Source organism: Meles meles, chromosome 13 (genome assembly GCF_922984935.1).
Source record: "Meles meles chromosome 13, mMelMel3.1 paternal haplotype, whole genome shotgun sequence".
NCBI lineage: Eukaryota > Metazoa > Chordata > Mammalia > Carnivora > Mustelidae > Meles > Meles meles.
Window position 1 is genome coordinate 8,051,505 of NC_060078.1, and position 20,552 is coordinate 8,072,056.

At 44.8% G+C, this 20,552-nt stretch overlaps 2 protein-coding genes across 10 annotated transcripts in view; one reads left to right on the forward strand and one right to left on the reverse strand.

Moving 5' to 3' along the window:
• The window catches only part of LGALS8 (galectin 8), a 50,234-nt gene extending 39,765 nt beyond the window's left edge, over positions 1-10,469 (forward strand). For 6 of the 9 annotated variants that reach the window (XM_046027274.1, XM_046027278.1, XM_046027275.1 and 3 more), the window contains exons 3-10: positions 927-1,015; positions 1,938-2,148; positions 3,862-4,035; positions 4,638-4,694; positions 5,424-5,450; positions 6,183-6,271; positions 7,023-7,188; positions 9,594-10,469. In XM_046027274.1, coding sequence (XP_045883230.1) covers positions 927-1,015; positions 1,938-2,148; positions 3,862-4,035; positions 4,638-4,694; positions 5,424-5,450; positions 6,183-6,271; positions 7,023-7,188; positions 9,594-9,743 — 963 coding nt within the window. In that variant the 3' untranslated portion in view covers positions 9,744-10,469. Of the gene's footprint in view, positions 1-926; positions 1,016-1,937; positions 2,149-3,861; positions 4,036-4,637; positions 4,695-5,423; positions 5,451-5,580; positions 5,704-6,182; positions 6,272-7,022; positions 7,189-9,593 lie in introns of all 9 variants that reach the window. The other 3 variants (XM_046027282.1, XM_046027280.1, XM_046027281.1) reach the window with 3 other exon arrangements.
• Positions 10,470-11,205: 736 nt separating this feature from the next.
• Positions 11,206-20,552, reverse strand: part of HEATR1 (HEAT repeat containing 1) — a 49,053-nt gene continuing 39,706 nt past the window's right edge. The window contains exons 35-45 of the mRNA XM_046027273.1: positions 20,346-20,486; positions 19,543-19,832; positions 18,709-18,859; positions 17,383-17,541; positions 17,091-17,225; positions 16,808-16,912; positions 16,550-16,718; positions 15,949-16,103; positions 15,256-15,414; positions 13,430-13,538; positions 11,206-12,491 (exon numbers count right to left, since the gene is read on the reverse strand). Coding sequence (XP_045883229.1) covers positions 12,403-12,491; positions 13,430-13,538; positions 15,256-15,414; positions 15,949-16,103; positions 16,550-16,718; positions 16,808-16,912; positions 17,091-17,225; positions 17,383-17,541; positions 18,709-18,859; positions 19,543-19,832; positions 20,346-20,486 — 1,662 coding nt within the window. The 3' untranslated portion in view covers positions 11,206-12,402. The remainder of the gene's footprint in view (positions 12,492-13,429; positions 13,539-15,255; positions 15,415-15,948; positions 16,104-16,549; positions 16,719-16,807; positions 16,913-17,090; positions 17,226-17,382; positions 17,542-18,708; positions 18,860-19,542; positions 19,833-20,345; positions 20,487-20,552) is intronic.

Sequence of the window (20,552 nt, forward strand, 5' to 3'; positions counted from 1 at the left end):
GGCAGAGGCCTAACCCACTGAGCCACCCAGGCGTCCCTCTACAACTACTTTTATGTGCCCTCTCATTTTAGGGCTTATTTCTTGATGATCAGACCTACCTTGAATAGACTTTAGCATTTTTATCATAACTGGAGTGAGCTTGGTGTAGGGCATGATGGCATCTGGCCTGCTTGTCTTGCTCAGAAGCCCCTGAGTAGAAGGGACGATGGTCGTGATGCAGGAGACGCAGCCAGTGGGTGCGGAGGATGGTGGAGTTGGCTCTGGGGAAAGGGAGTGACAAGATCTGATAGTGTGTCCCAACCCAGACAGAGAGGCTGAGCTCCAGGTGATAAGGGGGCAGGCTGAGACCTGGATACTGTGTTACAACCTATGTCTGCAGACTGGACCAGGCCAGGCCAGGCGGGTGCTGGGCCTTGAGAGACCATAGGCACCCTAAGATCACGTGGTTTTGATTCCCAGCAAGGGTCTGGAAGCCTGGCAGGGAAGATGAGACACTCGGATCCCAGGTGTGGAGAAGGGGCTATGTTTGGAGGCCCCTCCCCAGGCAGTAAGTGAACGTTGCTGCCTCCATCAACACGGGCTTGGGGCCTTGCGTGGTCTCAGTCCCACGTTCGGATCATTAGTGGAACTTGAGGGGAAAGGGAAGGGGAGGGGGAGAGGACTTCCAGCAAGTGGTTTCTTCTGTTCGCAGAATTATCCTATTAAGTAGACATTTTATTTCAAAAACCCCCAGCCAAATAAAAAGTTCTATGAACTTCCAGCTGTGTCTTTCTCTAAAGAACTCCAAGATGTTTCAGATCCTGTCACTATCCTGTTTGAATAGTGACTTGGAAAATGCTAGATTCTGAGCAGATTCACATGCATCCTTTCAAAATGTAATCTTTGTTTTCTGTAAACATCCACTTGTTAAAATTATTTTTTCCTAGGTAATCCCCTATGTTGGGACCATTCCTGGGCAGTTGGAGCCTGGAACTTTGATTGTAATACGTGGGCATGTTCCCTGTGATTCGGACAGGTAAAGCCATCATGTTAGATGAAAAGAACAAGACTGAACTTTTTGTGGGGAGACTGTTTTGGTACTTTGAGGCCTGGTTTTGCTTTCATTGAGAGCCCAGGTGCTGAGGAGAGGGGAATGAGCGGCTGAGATAAAGTTCACTTGGATGTTATATTTTACTGCTGTGAAGGATTAGAGATCTAGTTAACGATGGGAATCGTGCTCAGACCCCAGGGACAAGGTCGAGTTGCGGTGTAACATTCCCACAGCATTTTTATGATCCGTTCCGGGCGAGTGGTCTGATGCTTGCTCTGGTACAAACTGGATGAGGCTGTCTTGAGTTCGAGCTGGGCCAGCTCTGAGGCCCGGATGACAGTGGTTTAAGTAAGAAGTGAAAGTCAAGTGTGAAGAAGATAGCCCACATGTTTCTAGGGAGTTCCGTAGAATCTAGAGGAGCAGGCCTCTCCCAGCTCATGGTTCTGCTGTCCCTTGGGTTGGGTCCTTTTTCTCATGGCTCGTGGCACCTAGAAACCTAGCCCTCACACCATGTTTTGGGTGGCTGGGTGGGTGCCTGTGGGGTTTGGGGGGAGTGGGCAGGGGAGGGGAGTGGACAAAAGACAGATGCCAGCCTACTGGGGCCATTCTCAGGGGTCTTCCCTGAGCACCTGCACCTCAGCAGAACCTCCAGCACCGGAGGCCACCTGCCTTCCAGGGAGGCTGGAAAATGTGGGCTCTTGCTCTGCACAGACAGGGCCCCAGCCCCAGCTCAGGGCGCTGCACTGAGGAAGAAAGGAAGATTCTGTAAGAAAGTATTTAGGCCACCTGGGTGAGTGAACAGAGGATCAGTCCTAGGTCTCTGAGGCTGGAGTTCTGTGCTTGCTGGGCTTTCCCCTGCAGCCTCCTCCTGGGCTCCCACGCCACCCCTCGCTCCTTGCTCTTGCAGGTTCCAGGTCGATCTGCAGTGCGGGAGCAGCGTGAAGCCGCGCGCCGACGTGGCCTTTCATTTCAATCCGCGCTTCAAGTGGTCTGACTGCATCGTGTGCAATACTCTGAAAAATGAAAAATGGGGATGGGAAGAGATCACCTACGACGTGCCTTTCAAAAAAGAAAAATCTTTTGAAATTGTGATTATGGTGTTGAAAGATAAATTCCAGGTAGGTTTTGGGGAAAGAAGGTGGAATCCTCATTAATGACCATAAGCGCCCAGGGCAGCTCTGCATGTCCATGAACTCATCCTTTGTTATTTTAACTCGGAGAAAAAGAGCGGCTCCATCCTTTGGCTCGAAAGCAGGGGCCAGGGGAGTACCTGAATGTGAGGTGGGGCACACCTGTGTCTGCCTCTGGTGTTTCATCCGGAATATGGGTCCAGGGCAGCCAGACCCTTTATATTCGATCCTATTTCTGCTAGCATGGCTGAGCTTAGATCCGAATCAGCACAGCATCCTCTAACTGGGATAGTAAACCATGATCACCGTGACCCAAATGTGGGGGCATCCGGAACTCACAGATGGATAGGGAATCAGAGTTAAGTCCCACCACAAGTTCTTTAGGATCATGAGATTTTAGATGCAGAGGAGTTCGTAGAAGTCCTACGCATAGTAAATACCAGCGCTGGCTTCAAGCGGTAAAGACCCTGCCCGTACTAGCATGTAAGGGTGAGGCAGAAGGTGCCCCTGGAGGCTTTGGACAGGGCGCACTGGCCCGCAAGCCCCGTGGAGCCTCGAACCGCCCAGAACCGAGATCCGCTCGCCTTAGAGGAAAGATTCCCCATCTCTGGTACAGGTCCTTTCTGTCCTTTGGGATATGCTCCCACCAAGACACCGCCCCTGAATCGCCAAGTGGCCATTTATCCCTCCCTTGCCTGGCTTTCTGAGCACTTGTGTCTACAGCATTCTTTAAAACACTCCTTCCTGTACTGCGGTGCCGCCTTTTGGGTTTATTTTACCCACCAGTGGGATTTTAAGCCCCTGGAGGTCGGGGAATGGTTTGCATGTGGCCTGTGTTCTTCTAACATCCCCTGTCTGGGAGGGAGGGCCGGGGAGCCGAGTGGAGTGGGTCCCTGCTGGCGGGCCCGGTGCTGCCGGACACTCAGGAGTGACTTTCTGGTCTCCCAGTAGCAGCCCTTGCCTTGAGGATGAGCCTTTTCCCGCTTACAGTAGAAATTGAAGCTGAACTGAGTAGCTGGAGCATGTGTGTTCATTCAGCAGATACAAGATTTACTGAGCGCCTGTGGTGTGCAGGGTGGTCTTCCTTAGACTGTGGTCCTCTAGGACAGCGGGCAGGGTGGCAGGCTTGCAGGGGGAGGGGATTGGGCAACTTCGAAGCCCCGTGTCTCGTGTACGTGCACGGGACACACCTGCGTATGCACATATGTATTCACGAATGCTTAATTTGTCGGTGGGCGGAGAGGGTCCATGGTGGTTCCTCAGAGGAAGTTAAGAAACACTGCTAATAACATAACATGGAGGACATGGGGAGATGGAGAGGAGAAGGGAGTTGAGGGAAACTGGAAGGGGAGATGTACCATGAGAGACTATGGACTCTGAAAAACCACCTGAGGGTTTTGAAGGGTCAGGGGTGGGAGGTTGGGGGAAGCAGGTGGTGGGTAATAGGGAGGGCACGTACTGCATGGAGCACTGGGTGTTGTGCAAAAACAATGAACACTGTTATGCTGAAAAGAAAAAAGAAACACTGCTAATATTATGGATGCTTCCAGTCAGTTTGGTCAGACATGGAATGTGCAGACCTGTGAGAGAAGACACTAAACCCAAGTAAACATGATTTAAATGTAGATGTATTAGTAAATGTATTAATTGTTTTTTCTGTTTTTTTCCGGGGATGCTGGGCTGTCTTCTCTGTCCATGTAGGTGGCTGTAAATGGGAAACACATACTGCTCTATGCCCACAGGATTAGCCCAGGGAAAGTAGACACTCTGGGCATTTATGGCAAAGTGAATATCCATTCAGTTGGTTATAGCTTCAGCTCGGTGAGTACCCTTCCACCGCCGGGCTCTTCTTCGCTGATGTCTTCTGATGAAACGGTAGGAAATATCTTTAATGTCTTTGATAAGGTAAAAATTGTGTAAATGTTTCCGTCATAGTGTATTAATTTTTTGGAAGTGAATTCATGTCCCGGCCAGGGCGTCAGTGTCTGTAGGATCTCAAATCTTAGATGGCTCTGACAACAACAACACCAAAAACCCAAAACAGTGACTACAAAACAAAACAAAAACCCTTTTTAACAGGGGCAAATTCCATGACACAGGAATACAGTGGAGGATTTGTCAAGGAGCAGTTCCTAGAAATAGAAAGTCTGAGTCAAAGGTATTTGCATTTTAAGTTAAACTGATAGCAGCTGGAGGGCTGGCGAGCTCACCCTCCAGAAAACTTTCCAGGAAAGTGAAAGTCTCGGCGGCCGTGCCTGCTCGCTCACATTCTTCTCGATGCTCATTCTTAGTCTCTGTAAGGCTTGCCAGTCTGATTCAGGGGGGTAGGGGGGAGTGACCCTTACGTTAAGTACATTTTTGGATTGTAATTTTCAAGTGTATTTTCATGTTTAGTACTATTTATAATTGTTTTTGATATGTCAGGGAGGGTTGTATTTAGAATTCTGATGGATGTTAAAAATTAATCTTATCTTCAGGATTTCAGAAGTACCCAAGCATCCACTCTGGAACTGACAGAGATAAGTAAAGAAAATGTAAATATTACATCTTTTAATGAACTACCAGTTTGAAAATGTTCTTTTAGTTGCCATGTAAATCAGGTGGTAGGCTGAGTTTTTAAAAATTGTTTTTAATGTGAAAAATCATTTTTAATATTAAGAGGCTTGAAGTAAGCATTTGAAAATTAAGGCATTTCCTTCTGTCCCAGGCCCTGTTAGTTGTGCAGATGCTTGAGCTCTCAGTGCATCTGCCCACTAGCCGCCATTCTTACATGAAAAACAAAACAAAAAAAAACCCTCTCACTCTTAACTGTTAAAGAGAACTGTCACACGGTATTTATAAATACTGAGCACAGTGCATTGGCACATGAACTCCCACATGTATCTTCTCCCTGGTAGGAACAAGTACAGTCTTTGTTATTAATGGACAAAGTGATGCCTTAATGGTCTCGGAACCTGTGACCCTAATAGATGGAATACAGTAGCTCAGCATCTTGGGAGCACCTTGGAAAGAACAAGTAAAATGTGTCTGAAGTTCACGTGTAGTCCTACAAAAAAGTAATTTATGCCGGAGGACACCGGCTTCAGATGACCAGGGCCGTGAGGCTGTGCCCCCAGGCTGAGCAGCCTGTCGCTCGCAGCTCTGCACCACACCGTCAGGAAGCACCGGCTCTGGCCGTTAAAAGCGATTGGCTCTGACTGCTCATGTGAGAAAATGCATTTTTCCCTTTCAAATGTCTTCACTTTGACTTTCTCTTCCAATAGGTACTGAAGTCCGACACGCCACATTTTGTAAGTATTTCTGCCCAGGTTATATATAACAGGGAACATTTTCTAAAATCGCCCAGGACATGACTAGTTTAAACCTTAGAAGACAGCTTCATTCCTTCCCCAGCTTACTGCAGAACTCTTTCCCCAACAGCCTAGTAATAGAGGAGACATTTCTAAAATCGTACCCAGAACTGTCTACACCAAGAGCAAAGGTTCGACTGCCCATCACACTTTGACTTGCGCCAAAATACTACCTACCAGCTGTTTGTCAAAGGTTTGCAGAACCAAAAATTTTCTTAATTTTGTATAACCAATTAAGTTTGAATTAGCTGGTAATGTGTAACTTCTGCCCTCAGTAGAAGCCCAGAGCAGCCACTCTGCCTTTCTGCACAGACCCCGGCCAGAGGAGAGTCAGCTGGGCATCGAGTCTCTGGGCTGAGTGTGTGTTTCTGTAATGCTCCCACCTGGGCCGCTTCCCTCCGGCAGAACGTGGAGCACAGCTGCAGGCCCCCAGTGTAGACGACTTTCTCAGAGTGTGTTTGACTCACATGAGGGATTTCAGGCCCCACTTCACGTTTATTCATTTCCTCCTCTGAGACACTTTCCTTGAGTGCTGGCTGTGAGCCAGGCGGTGCTGGCCGCTGGGGCTTACAGGGGCAAGGCCTTTAACCATGGCCCCGTGTCTTCGGACAGTTTTCCCCCAGGAGGTGGCTTTCTGCAGGCTTCCTAGTGCTCACTGTGGTTTCTCTTCAGACTCTGCCATTCACTGCGAGGCTGAACTCCTCGATGGGCCCTGGACGAACCGTCTTCATTAAAGGAGAAGTGAATAAAACTGCCAAAGGGTCAGTACCAGTTACCAGGACGAGTGCTAACACTTTCCACGCACGTCTCTTCCTGCCTTCTTCCCCTAACAGTCTTGGGAGACGGGCGCGGGAGTAGTGTCCTGATCCTCACCGGAAGGGTGAGGCTGTCCAAGCAGCGGGAGGTCAGGCTGCCAGCAAGACTGCTGACGCACTGGCGGTAGAATCAGGGACTGAAGGCCAGTGTTTGGAGCTAGGCTTTTTGTGGCCACACAGGAGGGTGGCGCTTTTGTCCGGGAAGCCCACCCGTGGCTTGAAGACGCGAGGGCAGCAGGGAGGTCCGCTGACTTGTTAGGGCCCCTTACGTCATGTGACTTGGTGGAATTTCTGAAGAACCTTTTCTAGAGACATTCAAAAGCTTGAAATCACCTATTTCCTAGAAAGCAGTAGACTGGAGAACAGAACAGCTGTAAACGTTGACCGAGAACATTACTTGAGAAGGCCGCAGCCTGAAGCAAGCATTTCGGTTACTTGCTCTAACCCTTCAGTGGCTCCCCACCCAGATCTGTGGCCTCAACTCTGATCAAGTTTTTTAGGTTTTTATTTTGCAGAGAGCATATTTACATCAGTGGAATGCTAACTCCGAATTTAAAACTCTACCTTCATCCGCATTCCTGGGTCTGTGTGTGCACATGTTTTGTGTAGTTGTGAAGAGAGCTCAGTTCTGATGGTTAAAATTGTAGGAAGAGCACTGTTGACTTCTACCGGTTAATTTTCTTTATTCTCTCAAAAGCTTTAATGTTAACCTCGTATCGGGAAAATCAAAGGATATTGCTCTTCACTTGAACCCACGCCTGAATATTAAAGCATTTGTAAGAAATTCTTTTCTTCATGAAGCCTGGGGAGAAGAAGAGAGAAATATTACCTGTTTCCCATTTAGTCCTGGGATGTACTTTGAGGTAAGATTACGTTATGGGACAGGGCAAAGAATCGTGGCAGAAGGGATAGGATAAATGGTCTTTTAAAATCAAGTCCAGGTGGAGATTGCATCTGGCTTTTACTTGGAGACCGTGCATATAAAAGGCATTCAAAATACAGTCAGTATTCTGATTGGCACAAATGGCATAGCCAGTAGAATAGCACATCATTTGCATTGGAATTACTACTATGTGGTGCCGTACTAGTTTGTAGGAATTTTCACAGGAACCCTGTGCCTCCAGACAGATTTAGGCTAATGCTGAATGAACGTGAGGACACCGGAACCATGAAATTGTCTGCTCTGTCACCTGCCATCTTGGTTCGATGTAGCTTTAGGTGGCAGTCCTTTCTTCCGGGTTAGTCCTCTTCGTATATATTCCGGGAAAAAGAGGTTTAGTTCCTTAGAACTTAAAGACATACAGTCCTGAGTCCCTCAAGTGTGTGAATATTATGGTCAAACAGCCTTTCCCAAAACGCTTCTGGATGCTGAGCAGATGAGACGGGGATGCTGGGTGGCTGGCCAGGTCTGCTCACCAGCTTAGGGGAAGCACTGCCTTACATGGTCATTCAGGATCACTGACGTAGGTCATGCTTCCACATCCTACAAACTGTCACGTGCTCTGGACCATTACACGGAGTTCTTAAGGTCTCATCAAAAGTAGTTAACAGCAGGAACGTCAAGGCTGAATAGAAGACGGCAATCAGACATTCGTATGTATTCGTAAGTTCCCGGTAGGGGCCGTGACAAATGTGAAGTAGTCGTAGGAGGTTCCCTGGAAGGTGTAGATATTGGTTTGGAATTCAGAAGGATATAGGAGGTTGAAGTGAAAGGTGGCTTTTCCAGATTGAGGGGATGATTTGAACAAGATGGGGAGGGGAGAGTGTAGCACAGGGGTTTTCTTGGCTTGGCAGGAGTCCAGGTATAAAAGGTAACAGGGGGCTCACTGGAAGGACACAGAGGTGACTGCTCCAGAAGGAAGTGGACCCCTGGGGTTGGTGACAGGAAACCAGTGACATAACTTGTTCTTTGAACTGACCCCAAGTTTGATTCTGTAATAAAATGGAAAAGGACAAGAATTCTTTTAAATAATCATTTTTTCCTTTTGTTCTGTATCTCAGGAACAGTAATTACCCTCCTCTTAGACCACTGTTAATTTTCTATAGTGATCGGTTTTTCTCTGCTTCAAATGCCTGCCTTTTTTAAGATTCTCAGATTATTCCATTATGCCATTAGTTTGATTTTAACCAGTGTCTTCTGTTCCCCATTGTTTAAATTCATTTATTCACTCTAACTACTAGTCTTTAAAAAACTTTCAGTTCTGTAAATTTTTTTTAAAAATCATCGAATCACATTGGTATGAGCTGTTCTAGAACATCCAATGGTTGTGAGGGATTTTGTTGTTCCATGTTTTCTTGGAGGTTGTGGGTCTGTCTTTTGCATGTTGTGTACTTGTGTAGCGGCAGTGTGTTCCCCAGGCAGCAGACTTGTCCGGCTAATTGGTAAGGCAGCGGTGCGCCACCTGCTCTGACGGACTCTCCCACTACGCCCTCTACTGCCCCTTCCGGGCACGAGGCTGTATTTTGTGGTGAGATTTGAGCAGAAGAATAAATACAGTCTTTGCTTCTTTGCACATTTAGGTTTTGCCTCAGCCTGGCCCCTGGGGATGGAGCTGGGTTAGCAGCAGGGCTGCTCCTTTCCGCTCTTGACAGAGGGAAGATGCAGTCGGGAGAACATAGTGCAGGTTCACACGGGTCCTTTTAGTGGGAGTGGAGAACACATGGCAGAATTGTGGCTGACTGGCAGCGGGGAATGTCTTATCAGAAGTAGGAATTTTAGGTGTAAAAGTGAATTAAAGGGATTGGAGTTTCTTTTGGTTTTCACTATTTTGAGTTTTAGGCAGAGACATCTCTGAAAGACACACTAGTCATGAATCGGAACTGCGAAATCCTCCATGGATTCACAGAAGCCTGAGCTTTTGGGAAACGGATGGAGACCAAGAGTGCTGAACTGGGAGGGAAAGTCAGGGTCACGAGGCAGCTGTGTAATCCTACAGAGTGCAGAAACTTGGTTTTTGATTATATAATTTGTCTAAGACCCTAGTTTAAGGCAGAAAAGTCCTAATCCAGGTCCCTTGTTTCCAGCTGTAAGCTGGAATCCGCTTCTCTGAGTGCCAATATGGCGGCAGTTTCCTACATCATTACGGTACCCAAACACTGGCAGGGGAAAGGGGACAGCTGAGGGAAGGAAGGCCTCAGGCCCTGGGGACAGTGTGAAGCTCCAAGGCAGAAGGTGCTACTACCAGATAGCGTCTAAGACGCTGCCTGGGAGCACATCTGTATAAAGCAAACCCAAGGGGAGCCACTAATGTGTGTACTTTCCTTCCAGATGATAATTTATTGTGACGCTAGAGAATTCAAGGTTGCGGTAAATGGTGTACACAGCCTGGAGTACAAACACAGATTTAAAGAGCTTAGCGATATCGACACAGTGGAAATTGATGGAGATATTCACTTACTGGAAGTACGGAGCTGGTAGCTGATATGCTTGCTACAAAAACTGAAATACAAAATGGCTTATGTAACACTGGCCTTGTTAAAATGCATCTGTTATATTTGTATATATATATATTAAGATGATATTGTATAACGTGAAGTCCTACTAGGCGTTCTCAGTCCTTGCCACACCGTGTGGCTTTGTCTAGCACAGAATAAGGAAATTTGAGGCAACAGGAACACACAGTCATTATTCAGGTCTTTCTATTCTCTCTCCCACCCTGGCCTCTTCTTTTTTAAAATCTTCACATTCCACAAGTATCTGCTGGTACAGAAGCTAACATACAGGGAGTACTTATTTTCTGTCAGTACTGTGCTGACCGTGTGGGGCCAGAAGTATACAGTGGAGCACAATATTCCCTGTTCTCGAGCTCAGAATCTTCTGTGCTCTGACCTCATGCCACTGCTTTTCGCACAGGCATTAGTCACATAAAGTAACCAGAGAATTATTCAGCTGTGAAGTCACCTACATAAACTCACTTATGAAACACTCCTTCTCCAGCGATCGCTTTCATACCTAAAGTTCAATCACATCCTATAATGGAAAGGACTGATGTTGTCTTCCATCTCGCAGTTTCCTTTAGCATGATAAATACCTAGCTTTACTAGCTGTAAGCATTGCCAAATAATTTAATACTACAAAATCGAACACAGCACAAAGATTAAAACAAAACCAATTGTATTAAAATTAACTCGACGTCAGTCTCAAGGCTAATGATGTCTCTATCAGTGAATGCGTAGTGTACCTAAATTCAGGATGAGTCCGAGGTCTGCACATACCCCAACAGAAAATTTAAGGGACAGGACTTTAACAAAACAAAGTCAAGATTAGATATCATGACTGTTGATAAAATAGGCACTATCAGAGGGTAAATACACGAGACCACTGGGGCAGAGAGGGGGTGTAACAAACTGTTGCTTGTCCCCATGCAAACGAACCCTGCCTTTCTGCTCCTCTAAAGGTTAGTCCCTCATCATTAGCGACAGATCAAAACGCTGTTCCATTGTAAGTGATTAAAATCAGACTTGTATCAGCAGGTTAAATTATTGCATTTCTGTAATTTTTTGTTATTCTTTGAAGTGAGTTGGCAGAAGTTCTTTGTACAATTTTTACAGGTCAGATCTTGTTACAGGAAATTTCAAAGGCTTGGGAGTAAGGAGGTAAAAAAGCTGAATCAGTTTGATCATTTCATCACGTTAAGTTGCTGGGCTGAATATGCTGCCAGCATTTAGAAATATTTTCGTTATAGGTTTTGGTTAGATATTATTTGTACCCATATACCAAAAAGACTAAAACTAGCAATCTGATCTTTTTTTAGAAGTACTCAGGGTGGAAGTTTCTGACACTTAATTCTTTTCTATTCATGTTGATTATGTTGCCTCTTGCCAAACTTTCACTGGTAAAGTTGTAGAAGGAATCCCCCAGGGTTTTGGTTGGGTTCCCCCCCTCCCCTTTAAAAGGAATATCAGAGGGCATGACTTAAAGACATGCAGACTACAGGCCATTCAGAGAAAAATAAAAGCCCACATATATTGTTTTCTCTAATACCTAAGCATACTTATGTTTGCTCTTTTGTTACACATGAAGATATTATTAAGCCATAAGACAAGTTCTGTGACAGGAAAAAAAAAAAATCAGTATTTTAAGAAGCTGTTAGCACTTACGAATTAATCTTACCAATTTCTTAGCTGGGAGTGCCCAATCCTCCCAAGCCGTATGTCTAAAGCTGCAGTTTAGCCTTTTGTTTCTCTGTCTTAGTTCCTCACTAAATTTCTATAACAAAGGCTTTCAAACTAAGCATTCTGTGGGAAGTTTTTAGATGCTTTAAATTTTTAAAAAAAGGTATAAGTAAGTAAAATGCCTTAAATAAAGGCAGGTTTAGTTTTAAGCCTTTGCTTCACCTGACATCAGAGATTAGAAAACTTTGAAACAAATGCTACTTTCTCATACAAGTAATTCTCGGATCACCACCAGTGGAAATGCAGTCACTTCTAATCCCGGAGGAGCCATGCCACCTAGTGTTTCTGGGCCCTGCCTCCACAGCCCACTGCTGTGGCACCCCAAAGACTGAAGGGTAAAGAAGACAATCCTACTCCTAAGTGGGAAATGCATTCCAGAACTAATTCCTTCTGTGGCCACACACACAAAAACGAGGGCTGAAGTGTCATCTACCCAAAGTGAAAAGTATCGCAAACAGCTTCCAGTCCGAAGCGCTGCTGCGTGCGTGTCTTTTTCTGGAAGAGCTACCGTAAATGAGATCACGACATGCAAACATGTACATGGGACTTTCCTTTCTGGAAAGAGTTAAGGTTTTACTGTCTAAATGAGGTACTTTCACCTTTGAGTGCCCAAATGAAACACAGCCATAGTATCAATAACTTCAGTCAGAAGAGACTCCAACAAATGTTTAAACACACAGACTGCATACAAACACTGGTACCATTTACTCTCACGGCCATTCTGTACAGGGGGTGGGAGAGGCTCGATGGGAGCACAAACCAGGCAGGAATTTTATACAGAGTCTGCATAGGGGTCAGGGTACCAAAAGTAATATGGTACCAAACACCCAAAAATAAAAATATGAAAAATAAATCTGACCTCTGAACAGAGGAAGAAAGAAGAAACACCAAAAGCCCAAAGTTTAGAAGTAGCTCTGGAGCGGCTCTCCCAGTATTGCTTCCAGTTGCTGAATAGTCTTTTGGCACTGATGTTCTACTTCTTCACATTCATCTAAAACACAAAAATAAAAACTGAACCAATCTTCTGCTTCAGTAACCACTCGTCTAATACTTCAGGTGTTGCATTCTGTGGCCACTGTTTAGTCAACAGGAGGAAATGCAGCAGAGAGCATCGGGGAACCCCTCCTCCGCGTGCCCCCTTCTTGCCTTTGTTCCCTTCTTGGTTTGGGACCTGGAAGCTGAGTAACGTGGAGCCCTCAAGGTAGTGGTACACTAATGAAAATCCCAAATTCCTAGTGATGCCCTCATCCAGGACATAAGAAACAGAGGTGAATGTACTTTTAGAAAAGTAGTGAACCACTAACGTGAAAAAGTATGTCTACTTGGCTCCGTCGGCCCTGCTGGGTGAGACCTGAACGCTTCTCTCTCGGGCTGCGTGGTGGCACGAGTGTCACGTCCACAAGGGCACACAGCTGGATTCCAGCCCTACTTCTCCCTGTCCCACTTTATCAGATTCTTAAAAAGCCTCTAGTTTCTTCCTTTATGAGAACAGGGAGAATGGCATCCAGCCCATGGGGAGGATTAAATGAGATCGTGCCTGCAGAGCATGGAGTAGCTGGTCATTACTAACAGGCAGCTCATCTACTGCATCTTACTGGCACCAGACACTGCTGCAATAGCCCTATGTCTGGGGACCACCATACAAATATCCAAGGTTGATGAAAATCCATACAGGACGTTTTTACCATCCTAACACCAAAGTACAGGTAGTGATTACAGTGTAAATGAAGTTTCTTATGAACACCTGGTGGTCCCCTAACGCACTCCCTCACCCTACTCAAAACAGGAACTCCGCCTCCCGCGTCTGCAGCGGGAGATGCAGTGTGGAAGACGGAAGCCAAGGGCTCACCCCATTCTATCCACATTCCCATTATCACTCAGCACATTTTCACAGAATTTTACTCTATTTCTTAGTAGTTTAGGAATTACCTTCCATCAATTCAGCTAAGAAAGGAATGGACTCTGGTAGCAAGACAATATAATTCTCCTTTAGTTTTTCAGCCAGCGCTAACACGGTAATCAGAGCAGCAAATCGAACCTGAAAGGGATAGAGGTAAAGAATGATGATTTAATATGAGCAACCTTCTACAAACCAGTATTTTATAAGTGTCTTACAGTGCTGCAGGGCCCAATGCGAATTTGTTTTTATAACATTTTCTCCCTGCCCCCTCCCTCTGGAGAGAGAGAGAACACACATGTGAGCGCAGGTGGTGGGAGGCTGGGGTAGAGACAGAGAAAGAAAATCTTAAGCAGACTCCATGCTGAGCATGGTGTCCGATGTGGGGCTCGTCTCATGACCTTCAGATCAGGACCTGACCTGAAACCAAGTCAGACACTTAACTGACTACACCACCCAGGCACCCCCACATTTTTCTTTAAAAAATAAAATGCTACACACAAACTCAAGAGTGTCATCCCAAATTTATGTATGCTGGAACTAAATGGCTCTCCTGGCTGTTGCAGATGCTGCTGGCCTGGCTGAAGAGCATCCCTGGTCACCTCAGGCAGGGCCCCTCCCTCAGAACCTTGTGTCACCTCTATAGTTGTGGGAGGGGCTGGGCACTGGCTCTGGTCTCATGCTCAGCACAGAATTAAAAAACAATGTATGACGATGTTCTAGTCTGGGAACTTAAAGTTTGGGTGTTTCACATGACTGGTCTATGAGAAGTAATGCAAGTGGTTGTCAGGCACTCTTAGTGATTTACCTTTAAAAAACAAAAGATTAACAAACAAATCTAATTAATTATTGCAAGAGAAGAGCACCAGTGCCAACCCCGGGGGGGGGGTGGGGGGGTTGCCTAGGAGGAGGGAGAGGGAAAAGCAGGTTCCCTGCTGAGCTGGGAGCCTAATGCAGGGGCCAAAAGCATGTTTAATGGACTGAACCAACCAGGTGCTCCAGTGATTCAGCTTAAAATCAAAGCTGTACTAGTTGTCTTTCTAGTTTTGGATCATTTAAAAAAATATTTGGATACAGCAAAATGACTTGAGCATCAGTAACCACCTATGTTCAAACCAGACTTTCTTGGTATTATACAGTCAAAACATTAAAATAAATTTCATGCTGCAACTTTGTAAGAAGCTGGAATTTAAAATCTGGGGGCTCATGAAAATAGCTTCATTGTTTGTTCTCTTTGTTCTAATAAATATTATGAATTTCCAGTACAAAACCTTTCAATAAAATTTGCTTTGGACTGTTTTATTCACTGAGGCTCCTATATGATAATTAGAGAAATAGTGATTCTCTGCTACCCAGTTTGAAAACACTGACACTCAGACATGAGATTTTAATTTCCACTCATTCTTGCGCAGGTCAGTGAGCTGCTTACCTTTCATGATTCCAGAAAATCCTAAGCCTGATAAATTACAGTGGAGATAATACACTGCTCTAACTCAAAGGAATGTTCCGTGGCAAACTGATAGACTGTCTCTGGGAACACAATGACACTTAAACAGTGCTTAAGAAACACAAAGGAGTTCAGGTTTTCTCAAAATTTAGAAGTATTTACAAAATGTTAGTACTTGGGTCTAACACACTGCAGTGGGGAGAGGACTTCTGTTATTTATAAATAGCGTTTAAGTAAAAACCAAAAATTTGTCAGGCTCAAACTTCTGCCTCACAAGCATCCTCTAGTTCTACAAGATAAGCTGTGTCCCTGCAGATTTACCAGGGTCCTAATATCCTTGACTGCTTTAAGGTTGCTCGGACTGTATGGTGAACACACACGGCTTCAATGCTTGTCAACCACGGTTCCTACCTTGGGTGAGGAGTCTCTGGTCTTGAGCAGAATCTGGTAGTTCAGCGGTTTCCAAAGGGAGTCATCGGCCATGGCCACGGAGAACTGCGCGATGCAGGGGATCAGGTGCTTCGTCACCCGCTCCTGGAAGCGCGCGTCCCCTCCCAGCTTGTTTTCTAGCTATGAAGAGGGAGAGACAAGGACTTTGAGCAGCGAGTCTCCTTTCTGTTTGAAAAAATACCCAATGTATAAGTAATTTTTCACTCTCATGATGGCAGCAGGCTCAAAAACCAGGTGTAATTCTAATACTCTCTCTAGAACAAATTTACCACCTTTTGGAGTTCAGACTCTCCTAGCCCTTAGCATCACTCTCTTCCCTCCGGCAGAATAGCTGACAGGAGTTCTTCCAGAGAGCAGCAAGTCCTAAAATATTCTCAATAAATTCAAGTTTAGAAAATTAAAAATCTAACCATAATGCCTTATATCATGACTTTCTTTTGAAAAATTCAAAAGTAAAACTCAGTACACACCACTGTGAAGAGAAGTTCCTTCCATTCAAAATGAAGATCATTTTTGAAATAAAAATTTCATTAAAAAGTCGAGATTAAAACCCAGCAGCTGTAATTTTTAGTAGATGTTAAAATCTAGTAACACTTTAACAGGGATGGTGGCTTCCTCATCGTTTGTCAAAAAGAGATGGTTCTATTTGGTTACCTGGTCCACCAGGGGCATCATCAAGGCCTCTGCTCTTTCTTTACTGATAAAATGCTGAGTATCAAAAAGGAAGATTTTATATAAACAGTTCAAAATAAACTGTAAGAGCAAGCAACACTTTTCAGGGTCCTTTTCAGAGTCAAAAAACGCTTCATCTGTAAATAGAGAATAAAAGTGAAAAAAATTTTCACAATTTAATCTCCAATGTTTAAATTCAAATCACTATTAACACCACAAACAGAATGGTACTTCTAACATGATAAATCAATCAGGATGAGGGCACAATATGAATGGCTCTGGATACAAAGCTTCTTTAGAAGATTCTCAGCTGAGATCACTTAGTTTGGCAAGTTCCATTAGCAGCTGTCAAGTGGGTCACTGGGCAGTGCGCAGTGCGCCAGTCTGAACATCTTACATTTCCTTTCAGGAACTCACAGTTAGTGCCCATGTGCGTCAGTTGACCAAAACACGCTTTCATTACCCTGAAACAAACACTTCAATGCCTGTCAACTGACCATGAAGTAAAAACTTCACCTTCCTTACTCTTACTGTACGTGTGTAAGGTAGCAAGATGTCCACTGAACTAAAGTCCGCTACCAACCTGTTTTGGAGATGTTCACCTGGTTCAAGGTGTCAGCGAAAGGCTTTACCAAGTGGCCAGCAAACAGAGTAAAAAGCCCTTTCAGCTTTTCAGCAATGCAATCTGCCAAGTTGTAAAATGTCAACAGTCTGTCCTTTGGGGCATCCTCCGTTTTAGCCCAATCAAACAGCTAAAAAGATAAAGTAGGATTACTTTCTTCTATTTATCTTGTACCGTTTCTATCTGAATACAAAGGAGACATGGGAGAAGAAAGCTTACCTTGAAGAATAGCGGCCTGAACGTGACTTCAGAAAGTTTTACAACCATGGCTACTAGACAGTCAATGATACAATTTTCTGTTTTTCCAACTTCCTCCAGATCGTTCTGAAAACAAAAGAGCTGATCTATTAGCCAGATTACTAACATCTGGCTCTCAATAACTTTCACAAATAAAACAGGTCACACAGCTAGACTTTCTCTGGCTCTACATTCTCTCATTTTCTCTCTGTAGTTATCTACAGGCAGGTAACTTTAGGATTTGGGGAAGTGGAAATAAGCTTACTTCAGGGTGTTGTGCTCGGAAGTCCAGGGCTTCCAAGAAAAACGTGGTCAGCTGAGACTGATGGGAGGTGAGCTCTTCCTTCTTCATGACCCCAATGTGCTCTTGCAGGACGCTCATAAATGGACCCATGTGGTTCTACCAGTAACAGAGTAAAGAGATGGGCCAATTTTTAATACTCTCAGAGTTCATTAATGCATTCATCAAGGAATTAATCCTCTTCTTTAAGGGAAAACTTAAGAATTTTAGTACTATATCTCCCTTCTCCAAAGTCTAATACTCAGTATGATCTAACCTTCCAGTTCTTCTCAATTTGCTTGTACGTTCTGTTGACTGCTGGCAGCAAGACTCGGGGTGAGAGTGTGGTAGCCAGTGTCTTCTTAAGGGATGTGACACGGACATTAGCTTGTGAGGCAGAACCCATTTCACTAGTGATTTTCTCCAAATGAACCACCTATAGGGATATAAAAAGAGTGATCAAAGCCAATATTAGATCACTGACAATGTCTGCACACTTCCAGAACTCAGTTCAGACCGCTAGTGGTTGCCGAAAGCTCAGTGCACTCCACACAGAATTCCTTTTAAAGCCAGCCCTGAACATCTGTAGAGAAAAATGAATAGATGCCTCTTTCCCAGGTGGGAGTCAGGGATGTAGGTACATGGTGGAAGGCAGAAGGACACAGAGCACTCCCACTGTTTTTCTTTCTGTTTTTCTTTTTTTAGAGGACAAGAATGCAGAGACCATGAGAAAGTCCAGTTCTTCCTTACTAAAGAGATCTAGAAAGCTCCTCAGATGCAGTGGTCCCTTTCTGTAATTTAAATCTTGGCTACAGAGTGTGTGAATCAGCTAAATAATTTTCACCATGGCAGTTAAGGCTCCTAACCTCATAGATGGCAAATGACAGAACAGAACAAGGATCATTTGGGGGCATTTTCAGTTAGAAATGTCACTTGCCCACTGCCTGTCTTCCAAGTATGCAGTGAACTACGACAGAGGAATTCTGCTCTGAAAGATACCTTACGATTAAAAAATCCTTCATGTTAGGGGCGCCTGGGTGGTTCAGTGGGTTAAAGCCTCTGCCTTCGGCTCCGGTCATGATCTCAGGGTCCTGGGATTGAGACCCACATCAGGCTCTCTGATCAGCAGGAAGCCTGCTTCCCTTCCTCTCTCTCTGCCTGCCTCTCTGTCTACTTGTGATCTCTCTCTCTGTGTCAAATAAATAAATAAAATCTTTAAAAAAAAAAAAAAAAATCCTTCATGTTAGAAACAGGGCACACTCGTTCCTTCGAGAAGTAATAAAATGCAGCTCTACCAGCCCAATGCCCAAAATCTCATGGCAGCGAGACAGAAAAAAAAGGCAATAAAACACCTTCTGCAAAATCAAGAGAGATGAGTCTTGCAAGACAGCAATAACCATATCACTGTCACAATCAAGCAGGTGGGACAATGGGAGAGAAAAAGGGAACTTTTACTAAAAAAGCAAGACAGCTTTCAGAAATAAGAGCCTTCCGCAAAACAAACTAAACACTTAAAGAATAAACAAAATCGTTAGATTTGTAATTTGCCCCCTTCTCCCGCCCCTGCCATCTCAGACAACATGTTGAGGTCACTGGGGCTCACCTGTGACAGGACCCCTTCTAGGTAAGGGCTGATGAAGTGTGGGAGGGTCTCCACAACCTTCTGTAGGGCCGCCAAAGCACTGAGCAGATAGACCTCGCCAGCAACCAGCTCGCTGGTGTTTTTCACTGTTGCCAACAATGACGGCATCAGGCTAAAATGAGAAAACCAGAGTTGTAGAGTAACTTTAAGAAGAAACAGAATGGAGTCGAAGTCATGAAAAAATCCAAACTGTGCCTGCTACATCACCTCACTGCACAGTCCACAAAATGGCGCCTGCACATTATGAGCCCAAGAGCAAGAGATCTCCCAGTACCCATGGTTATGCAGTCATTTTTAAAAATAACGGGGTCTCTCAATTTAACATTTGCTATGTGTCAGGCACTGTGTGAAAACCCTTTCACTCATGGCCCCACCGGAATCCCATGTGGTAGGTACAATCTTGGTTTTAGAGATGGCAAAGCTCTAATAGACTAAGTAACCTGCCCAGGGCTGTGCAACTAGTAAACACCAAAGCCAAGGACAAAGTCAGGAGCATCCAACTTCAGAATGTGAGCAGCAGGATGCAGCTTTTGCCCAAAGACATGGGGCCCTCTAGAGGGACTTTACCCCCTACACTTCCTAGTTACAGTAGGCCAAAGGGGAATGAAAATCAGGGGACAATAACCATCATAAAGGGATATGATAATGTAGGTTTTAGCTTGAAGCAAAGATTACGTCTGTAACTAATGTTGCGTATCTTTTACTTAGAGGCAAAAAAGCCACTAACGTACTATTTTTCAACATGTACCAGAAACCCAAAGTAACGGTTCCCATCCCAGGTCCCAGTCAGCCCACCTGGGAAGCTGGGGGATGGCCAGTGCTTCCAGGGTGCAGGCCACCTCGGCCACACACAGCAGAGCACTCCCCAAGACATTCTTCTCTTCTTTCATTTCCGGTGCAATCAGTTTCACTGCAGTGTTCAGCACTGGGACAAAATGTTCTGGATTTTCTGCACCAAAATTCTTGCACAGAAGCTTCAGGGTATACAATGCTGTCTGTCTGTTTATTGCTTGTTCTTCTACTGTCCTTTTTTTATGCTGCACAATGGCCAAAAGGACTGGAACCAGTTTGAGGAAACAATAAACCTGAAGAGGTCAGTCAAGATTTTCATATAATTAAAGCTGCAAAATAAAACCCTAGTCCATTTTTCTACTTTTACTGTTTGAGACTGTCTAAATGGAAATCAGACCAGGAGGTCCTATGCCAAATAATTCTACACAAGCAACTGTTTGTCCACCTGCTTTATTTACCACTGAGCCAGTGAATGTGCTTGTGACCAATTTCGGAAGTATTTATCTAAAGCACCCTACCCGTCTGGAGCAAAAAAAGGATTAGAATTATGTTAAAGCAGTATGCTAAACCACAACATCTGGGCGGTATTACCAAGAATTGCACTAGGCTGAGATTCCATTCTAAGAACCCTTACCACAATTCCTATTGGAATTAACATCACATGGTAGAAACACACCTCACGGCATTATGTTCAGATAATGATACACTTATTTAAACTGTACCACTGGCTGAACTTAGGGAGTTAAATGCAGCGCTCTGATAAAGCCAAGAATGGGAAATGGGTCCGGCGTATGGTCTCCACTTACAATTTTCTTTCTCCAGGATGTATTCTGCTGTAGCTTATTGTTCAAAAGATCCAGTGCTTTCCGGCGGACAGATGGCAGTGGGTTATCCAGCAGCCCCCTGATCACAGCAATGAATGTCTCTGTGGGCAGCAAGGCATTGACCTAGACGGCAGTTTCACAATGAACAAAAAATTTTTTTAAAAAGGAAGATCCACTCAGATTAAGAAA